This window comes from Pinus tabuliformis, chromosome Q (assembly GCF_031772625.1).
Source record: "Pinus tabuliformis cultivar Carrire ecotype Pingquan chromosome Q, CPIR1, whole genome shotgun sequence".
NCBI classification, from domain to species: Eukaryota; Viridiplantae; Streptophyta; class Pinopsida; order Pinales; family Pinaceae; genus Pinus; species Pinus tabuliformis.
Window position 1 is genome coordinate 1,041,845,716 of NC_142296.1, and position 10,204 is coordinate 1,041,855,919.

At 37.2% G+C, this 10,204-nt stretch overlaps 1 protein-coding gene across 1 annotated transcript; it reads left to right on the plus strand.

Moving 5' to 3' along the window:
- Window positions 1-108: 108 nt before the first annotated feature.
- On the plus strand, window positions 109-9,912 carry LOC149223061 (putative ABC transporter C family member 15). Its single transcript, XM_089387772.1, is given in 19 exon segments — window positions 109-337; window positions 432-508; window positions 1,608-1,719; window positions 2,493-2,691; window positions 2,840-2,949; window positions 3,975-4,155; window positions 4,285-4,479; window positions 4,574-6,335; window positions 6,526-6,612; window positions 6,758-6,889; window positions 6,980-7,459; window positions 7,563-7,727; window positions 8,009-8,165; window positions 8,200-8,337; window positions 8,452-8,666; window positions 8,759-9,064; window positions 9,209-9,302; window positions 9,494-9,718; window positions 9,821-9,912. Coding segments are annotated over 19 exon segments (4,956 nt in total).
- The last annotated feature ends 292 nt before the right edge of the window (window positions 9,913-10,204 follow it).

The window sequence follows — 10,204 nt, forward strand, 5'->3', positions numbered from 1 at the left end:
ATTAGATGATTCCAAGAGGTCTCACTCAGCCTTAAAAGGGCTTGGATTATCACCACTAGATGCCTTGGACTGTCACAGGTCCACTTTTGGACTTCGGTCTATCGTGGGATGGCTATAGGAATTGTGATATGTTACAGAATGGTTGCTCGGAATCAGAGTATGTATTTCCATTTTAGTTTGTCTCAGAGTATCAAGGATTTTGAAGCAGAAGCTAAAGCAATCGGTAGGGTTAAACATCCCAACATTGTTCGCCTCCGAGCTTTCTATTGGGGTATAGAGGAAAAACTACTAGTTTATGACTACATTCCACATGGAAGCTTGGAAAATGCCTATTATGGTGGGTTCTCTTGTTCTCTTTTTTCCATTTCATGTATATCGGCAGGAAATCTCGTTCAATTCGTTTCTGCATGGTTGTAGGCCATCTGGAATAGCTTTGAATCTGAATCCTAGCCAAGATTTAACAGAGTCCACCGATCCAGATACGACGAAGCGCTCTTGTATGTATTCGGTAATGACGAAGGTGATATAGAAGCCTCAAGCATATAAAATCTTAAAGAGTTGCATCATGGCGTGAATGTGACCCTGAGCAGGGAAAGGGAGCATAACAGCATGACGTCGTGTATTCCTGGCGCTATGTAGCATAGAGAAATAGTGATCCAGATCTCAGGGATTAAGATTTAGGAGCATGAGGAGAGAAAACATACAGATGTAACTAAACATTCAACAGAGAATACTCAACAGAGTGAATGATGTAACTAAACATTCAACAGAGAATACACAACACAGTGAATGCCTCACAACATAAGAAAAGAAAGAAGGGCCTCGCAACACAACAAAAGAAAGAAGAAAACTCTTTATTAAATTGAGGAATCATTTAAAACTCTTTATTAAATTGAGGAATCATTTATGGATGGATTGGATTGGATTGATAACATGGATTATATGGTATACAGATCATAATCAAATAATCAAATACAATCAAATACCATGAGTGGAAACAAGACTCAAATACCATCGGTGGATACGATTCGAATACCATTTTTCATTAGATTCAAACAGAGTGCCCTGTCTAAAGGAACTAACCGGTGGTAATCAAAACGGTATGGGTGATCAGGAATATGAGAGCAGGTGGTAAGCAAAACGGGATGGCTGATCAGGAATATGAGAGCCGAGGTAGACACAGATATATGGAATCCCAAATTTACAATGTACACCATATCAAAGCGTTTGCCATATGACCATGAGAGCCAAGAGTGAAAAAGAAACAAATAGATGTAGAGAATAGAGATCTATTGTGCTGTTATAATTTCCATCAAAATTTTTCCATTAGGTAGGTTTGCGAGTCTATGGTTGTTTGATTGCACTTGAAATAAAGCAAGTGAATGTAAAACACCTCATGATTCAGAAAGACAGTTTATTCAGTCACATAGCACAATTTGAACCTCTCTGTTACAGGGATGTAGGTTATTAACAAAATTGTCTTTGTTGATTTCTTTTAATTTTCATGTAGTTTAGAAAATGCAATTTCTTTCACAATGAAGGTAATACTCTGCATATTATTAAGTAATTGTGTAAATTGAAATGTCTACAACTTGTATAGACTACAGCAAATACTGTTGCAACTAGAGGAAGAACTGTTGAGAAATGATTCTGCAGATGTTGCCCTGGAAGGAACTACTCTTAAGCCAAAGAAAACTATTGGAAAAATTAAGGTTCAAGGTATAGTAGCATCTGATTCTTTTCATGGTTATTTTGTATTGACTTGATATGGATGCATCAATAATAAGTACAGTTGATTTGTTTTTATTCCTTATTTTCTAAATGGAACATATCTCGTTCTTCTTGAAAGGTAGTGAAAAAGAAACAAATAGATGTAGAGAACAGAGATCTATTGTGCTGTTATAATTTCCATCAAAATTTTTCCATGATCAATGTTCAAAGTATATCCTCAGATTCATAAATCTATGGTCTTGCTGTAAATTAGGAAAATGTGGTCTGATAAATGAGTACACTTGTTTATAGTCATACATGAGTTGAAACTTCAAACTGCTATAAGAAAAGTCTATGATTTTGCTTTTACAGGCCTGCTTCTGTGAATGTTAGAGAGGCAGCAGGTTCTTGCCGGAAATCAACAGTTTCAGCAAGCCAACCACCCACTTTTCACCTCAGGTTTGACTATTTCTTCCTACCTAAGGTGTTGTGTGTGTTGATATATAAAAATAAACAATTAGGATGCCTCAATATTTATTTTTCATGTTAATGTGGATCAGTAATTCATTACGGGATAGAATGTACTTCTTATCTGCTATGGATCTTGACCTAAATGTGCTTGCAATTCATTTAGTGTAATGGGCAAGCCCTTATTGTCTATGGGGGATGTGTGCACCTTTGTTTCTGGGCATGAGCCAGCTGTCATGATTGTAGCTAGTCCGTGCCCAGGATGTCTCAAGATTTGTTTTTCATGTTAATGTAGATCAATAATTATTTATCAGATAGATGTTATTTCTCATCTGCTATGCATTTTGACAATAATGTGCTTGCAATTATTGAGTGTAGTGGGCAGGGAGCCTGGCAAGCCCTCATTGCCTATGAGGCCTGTGTGCGTCTTTGTCTTCGGGCATGGGCCAGTGGTCGCAAGGAAGCTCCTGAGTTCCTTCATAATGAGTGCATTGTTTTGCGTAATGCCTTTGGGTAGGTTATTAACAAAATTGTCTTTGTTGATTTCTTTTAATTGTCATGTAGTTCAGAAAATGCAAATTCTTTCACAATGAAGGTAATACTCTACATATTATTAAGTAATTGTGTAAATTGAAATGTCTGCAACTTGTATAGACTACAGAAAATACTGTTGCAACCAGGAAGAACTGTTGAGAAATGATTCTGCAGATGCTGCCCTGGAAGGAACTGCTCCTAAGCCAAAGAAAACTATTGGAAAAATTAAGGTTCAAGGTATAGTAGCATCTGATTCTTTTCATGGTTATTTTGTATTGACTTGATATGGATGCATCAATAATAAGTATAGTTGATTTGTTTTTATTCCTTATTTTTCGAAATGGCACATATCTCGTTCTTCTTGAAAGGTAGTGAAAAAGAAACAAATAGATGTAGAGAATAGAGATCTATTGTGCTATTGTAATTTCCATCATATTTTTTCCATTAGGTAGGTTTGGGAGTCTATAGTTGTTTGATTGCACTTTAAATAAAGCAAGTGAATGTAAAACACCTCATGATTCAGAAAGACAGTTTGAACTGAGCTTTCAATACATTGTTTTTGATGCAGTGCATAAAGTCAAGATCATGCGAGATATGCCATCCAGATGCAGTTTTCAGTCTTGTAGGTCATCCTTTGTAAATATGGAGTCCCTACGCTCCAGATTTTGCATGAAGCATAGGAAGAGAAACAAAGAAACATGCCAAAGCAGTGATGGTGTTGAAAGGACTACACATAGTGAAAAAACTTACATGAAATCATGTTGTTTGTGTTGGATATGTGTTACCCAGAAGAACATTGGAGATGAAGCTCTGGCAATGTCAATGAGTTGACAATAGGATGAGCTTGAGAAATTATTAAAAATTAAAATAAAATAAATATTTTAACAAAGCATTCAATTGATACACCCATTTCTCCATTCTTTTAAATGTTTGCATCTTGCCTACCAGAATGAAAGAGGGAGAGTGCATGCAGCCAGCTACCCAGGCATGTCAAGTATACAAGTATCAGATATTGCCCTGTTATTCAATCTCACCATATATCAGTGCTAGTTATGTTTACGCTGCTTCTAGAATTATTTAATCCAGTAAACAAGAAGGTTTTTGCACTACAACATCCTTGTTGTATGAAGCCCAATATGTATGTTCATTTATAAATGGTAATGGTAACCAAGAGCTCTATTGGCACTTTTTCATGTGGGTACTGAAGTAGATATACTCATAAGGCACTTTGTTGATATTGTTAGTAAATTATTTGTTTGCAGTCATGGAAGCCATAGGGGCACTAAACAAGAATAACAATACCCTCTGGCTGGAAATGGGTGAAACAGTTGGGTGGGAGGGACTTAGAGCTATTTTTGGATGGCAGTTCTTTCGACATGCACTTGCAATTGGGCTTAATTTGCTCTTTCTTGTTTCTGTCATCCTTGAACTGTGTTGGACAAGGTGTAAATTTCGCACACCTCGGCCACCTACACCTCCTGTTCCATTTAACAGCTTTTCGAGTAAGTTTAAACTGGGGATTATACAAAAGCTGGCTTTAGGTGGTTGCATTTTTTTGTGTATATGCTATAGCATTCTCGGGATATGGAGCCCTGTGTATTGGTGGCTGAAGGAGAGACCTGAAGGTTTTGAAAATGTGGGCGAGTATATTGTCCAGGCTCTGACTTGGGTTACAATGTCAGCTTATGTTGATCGCTCCTTCAGAAAAGAAGGTAAACAGAAGTTTCCACTTTTATTGCAGTTGTGGTGGAGTCTATCATTCATTCTGTAGGATTTCTTCATCATCCTCGACATTCAATGGTTGACAAAACAAAGAAGTTTTGATGGATGTTCTCATTTTGGCTTGCTTGTGTTATACTAGTTGTTGTGCCAGAAGTGGTGTAGAGTCCTCCTCACAGACCCTTCTAGAACCTCTCTTGAAAGACAATCCCCAAAAATGTGGAAACATTAACACAATCTCTACTTATGCAACAACCAACCTTCTCAGTCGGCTGTCATTTTCTTGGATGAGTCCTTTGCTTGCTGTTGGTTATAAGAGCCCTTTGCATATTGATGATGTACCCCAAGTTGCAGAGGCGGACAGGACAGGTCAATTATACCCTAAATTCAAAGCTCAGCTAGAGGCCAAAGGTGATACAGGCTTATTAGCAAAAGCCTTACTCCTATCTTTTCAGAAGGAAGTACTTTTGACTGCATTCTTAGCAGCACTGGAGACTTGTGCATCATATGTAGGTCCATATTTTATAAATGCCTTTGTTCAGTTTCTAGGTGGAAAGAAACAGTTTGAAAGTCAAGGCTATGTGCTAGTTTGTGCTTTTTTTGTGGCTAAGGTATTAGAGTCTTTGTCACAGCGACAAGGGTTTTTCAAACAACATCAGTTAACTTTACGGGTTAGAGCAACATTGACAGCTATTATATATAGGAAGGGCTTGTTGCTTTCCAGTCAATCAAGACAGAAGCATACAAGCGGACAGATTATCAACTACATGAGTGTAGATGTTTAGAATGTTTCATGTTTCTGTTACTATATGCATAGTATTTGCATTTTCCCTCTTCAATTTGTTCTGGCCTTCATTATTCTATATCAGATGTTGGGCTTGGCAGCATTTTCAAGGTTGGCAACCTCATTTGCAGTTATGTTGCCAAATTTCCCACTTGCAAAACTGCAAGAAAAATTTCAGGAGAGAATAATGGAAGAAAAAGACAAAAGGATGAAGGCCACATCGGAGACATTAAAAATTATTAGGATCTTAAAATTGCAGGCTTGGGAGACAAGATTTCTTCGTAAACTAGAAATTTTGAGGCAGGCAGAATGTAGTTGGCTACAAAAATATGTTTATGCATCAGCTATCACAACATTTGTTTCCTCTGTTGGACCAATATTTATCATTGTTGCAACTTTTGGTATGTGTATGCTTACAGGAGTGCCTTTGACAGCAGGGCGAATTCTTTCTGCACTCACAACCTATGGGACACTTGAGGGAGCTATGGGCATGCTTCCTGGCTTAATCCCTCAGATTGCTCAAACTAAAGTGTCAATAGATCGCATTGTGGCCTTTCTGCAGGAGGAAGAGCTGCAACACGATGGGGTAGAAAAGATATCAAAGGAGTCAATAGACTTCACGATTCAAATCCAAGGAGGGATATTTTCTTGGAATCCCGATTCCTCTAGTCCAACTATAAGAGGTTTAGATGTCCAACTAGAGAGAGGCATGAGGGTTGTAGTATGTGGAACTGTTGGTTCAGGAAAATCAAGCCTTTTATCTTGCATATTAGGTGAAATACCAAAAATATCAGGCTCTGTTAGCTTAAGTGGTACCAAATCATATGTCCCTTAGTCTCCTTGGATACAAAGTGGGAAAATTAAAGATGCTATTCTCTTTGGAAAGCAGATGTATACTATTAGATACAATAGTGTACTTGATGCTTGTGCATAGAAGAAAGATCTTGAACTTTTTCCTTATGGGGACGAGACAGACATTGGAGAAAGAGGGTTAAATTTGAGTGGTGGAAAAAAACAGAGAATGCAGATTGCCCATGCTTTATATCAAGATGTAGACATTTATATTTTTGATGACCTTTTTAGTGCTGTGGATGCACATACCAGAAAACATATTTTCCAAGTATGTTTCTCTTATCCTTTACATATTGTAGGTTTGCTGAATTAATTAGTTTTAATGTTTTGATGGAATGATGAAGCTCTACAGTAGCACTCTGCAATTCATTGTTCAGTCTGGATAATATACATTGCTGGTTGTGCCGCTGCAAATTCATGTCCATAAACATCTAAGAAATTGGACTTGCTTGTTATAGGAATGCATACTTGGTATTCTGGGTTCAAAGACTGTAGTCTATGTAACTCATCAAGTGGAGTTTTTACCCTCTGTTGACATCATTCTGGTAGGTTTGAATTTCTTTCATCGTGCTCTAGTGATATTAAAATTTTCAATGTAATTGGTAAAGGGACAGTGGGTTTATTGATCATTTATTAAGAGGAGGAGATAAGTGATTCATATTTTGTTGATGTAAATGATATTCTTCACAGGTAATGCGAGATGGTGAAATTACTCAGGTTGGCAGATATGATGACATCTTACAATCAGGCACAGATTTTGTGGAATTAGTTAGTGCACATCAGAAAGCTTTGAAAGCTATTTCTGCTATGGAGAAATCTGAAGTGTACACATCAGAGAGATTTGTTGAAAGCTCATGTCCTAGCAATATAGCTACAGTGAAAAATGTTACTGCCAGTGACACACTGGAGCAGTGCGGTGTTCAAAACTCAATAGATGTAGAGGAAGAGGTTGAACCAGAAAACCACAAAGAAATATTGGATAAAGAGAATAAAAATTCACAGCTTGTACAAGAAGAAGAAAGAGAGAGAGGCAGGGTAAGCATGTCAGTATACTAGTCTTACATTACTGCTGCATATAATGGTACTTTGATACCTCTAATACTACTGGCCCAAATAATAAGTCAGCTACTTCAAATATGTAGTAACCTCTGGATGACATCGGAAGCCTCTACAAAAGAAAATGAGAGTTCCCCTATGAGAAAGTCCCTTTTCATTTTGGTTTATGTTGCTTTGACATTAAGCAGCTCCCTGTGCGTTCTTGTGAGGTCTATGCTTCTTTCATTGGTTGGACTTAAAACTGCTAATCAGTTTTTCAGCACTCTGCATAGGTGTATATTTCGTGCACCATTGTCCTTCTTTGATGCAACTCCATCTGGGCGAATACTAAATCGGGTCAGTTGACATTTATTGTTTTAATAGGCTAATACCTTTTCTGAGAGAGGAGGAAATCATTTGATTCTAGTGGGTCAGTAACAAGCTCTCTGTTTCTTGGTAGGCATCAACTAATCAGAGTGCAGTGGACACATTGATTCCTTCTCAACTAGGAGAATTGGCTTTTGCATTTATACAACTTTTGGGGATCATTGCAGTCATGTCTCATATTGCTTGGCAGGTCTTCATTGTGTTTATACCAGTGGGTGCAAGTTGTATATGGTATCAGGTATTCTCTGTATTTCTCAATAATAATAAATACGAACTTGCAAATTTTAATTTTCTCAGAGGAGCATAAATTGGCGATAAGAGAGTTTGATTTCTACTTCAAGGTTTGTTGTAGGTAGGTAGATCCCATAATTTGATTGAAAAGGATGTTATCAAATATATTAAGTTGCATCAGGATTCTATCATGACAATAGTTTATCTGTATTTCTTTGTTTCCATGCTTTTGGGTTTTTATAGTAATAAGAGAATTCTTGTAACTCCTCTGACTTTCCTTGCATGCAGAAATACTACATAACATCAGCTAGGGAACTGGCTCGGCTGGAATCAGTTTGTAGAGCTCCAATCATACAACGTTTTGGAGAATCAATCTCTGGAGCAGCCACCATTAGAATTTTTGACCAGGAATTTCGATTCATGGAAAGAAATCTCGAGTTGATTGATATATATATATATATATATAGACATAGATATATATCTATATATGAGACCTAGTCTCCACAATGTTGGAGCCAATGAGTGGCTTGGCATTCGGATGGATTTTCTGTCAAATCTTGTGTTTGCATTCTTTTTGGTGTTCCTCATTCGCTTGCCTCAAGATGTAATTAGCCCAAGTAGGTACAGAAGCACTATCTTGGCTTACAATTATTTTTCCTAAACTGATCTCAGCAGACTAAACATATTCTTTAGAATGAAATATGAAAGTAAATGAAATGGCACCTTAACAGGCACTGCAGGGTTGGCAGTAACATATAGTCGAAGTCTGAACATGGTACAAGCCTGGGTAATATGGTGCCTTTGTTATGTGAAGAACAACATGTTGTCAGCAGAGAGAATAATGCAGTATTCACGAATTCCCAGTGAGTCACCAATGATTATAGAGAATTGTAGACCAAACTCCAACTGGCCATCTAGAGCAACGATAGATCTAACTGATTTGTAGGTTAAAACTCAATACAAATAGACTCTTTTTCACGCATTCAATGCTAGTAATTTGCATGTCAGTTCATCTATAAATTTGATCCATACAATCAGGTGTGTTATGGACCACATCTTCTGCTTGTCTTGAAAGGCCTTACATGCACTTTCCCTGGAGGCACAAAGGTGGGAGTTGTGGGGCGGACAAGAAGTGGCAAATCTATTCTTATTCAATCCATTTTTCGCATTGTGGAACCAACAACGGGCAGAATTGTCATTGATGGAGTCGACATCTCATCCATAGGCCTCCATGACCTAAGATCCAAATTAAGCATTATTCCCCAAGAACCATCAATGTTTGAAGGCACTATAAGAAATAATTTGGATCCTCTCGAAGATTGCTTGGAAGATGAGATTTTGGAGGTTAGTTCTGCTTCATATTCTATAAGCATTAGTATCAATTTTAGTGCCAATTATTCTTGCCTTGAAGAATATAGATATTTCCCTTAGGATCTTGCTGTAAGTTTATTGTTTATGAATCTACTTTGATTTTGCTTGTGCTTTCAGGCTTTGGACAAGCGCCAACTTGGTGAGATTGTACGAGCAAAAGAAAAGAAACTTGATTCCTCGGGTCTGTGTGTCTTTATCACATTCAATGGAAGTCCTGAAGGAGAAAAATAAAACCTTTTACAGTAGCTATTTCTGCTATTTGCTTTCCATCTTAGTGCTCATGTTTTGTTTATTTTTTGGTGTCCTTGAGACCTACCTAGTCTCTAGGACCCCTTTTTTTAGAATGAAAATTGAGAATCGAATTTAATGGAATGATCTCTTGTACAATGTTTGAGAATGGAGGAAACTGGAGTGTGGGTCAATGCCAGCTTGTCTGTTTGGGACGGGCACTACTAAAAAAAAGTCGGATACTGGTCCTTGACGAGGCAACTGCCTCAGTTGACACTGCAACTGATGGGTTTATTCAGCAAATAATTCGCCACCAATTTTCTAACTGCACAGTCATTACTATAGCACATCGGATTCCATCCGTTATTGAAAGTGATATGGTTCTCCTATTAAAGGATGGTATAACATTTATAAGTTGTTTATTTTCTAGTGTTTTGTTATAGTTACTATTTTTTTGGACACATTTCATTTTTTACTTACTTTGTATTTGTTTTGAATCAGGACAAATTGTGGAGTATGACACTCCATCCAAACTACTCAGCAACAAATTTTCTGCATTTGCAAAACTTGTTTCAGAGTACTCCGTCCAATAGATATCTTAACTAGAGCTTTGGACATTGGTCATATTGGGTTTACAATAGAATGGAGAAAAATCTTCATTTCCCTAACACTCAAGCTGGATAAATGTACAATATAGAGATACAATATAGTAGACTATGAGCTACTATGTAAGCTCATTATTTTCTGATAATATTCTATATTTAAGTCCTTAAGAAGAGTTCAATAACTCCTATCAGTGACTTTGACTGAGTTTGACAGTTATGATTTTTCACTTGTTATATACAAATGGAGTTTACCCTTTTTCCTGTGTAACTTTTATCACTT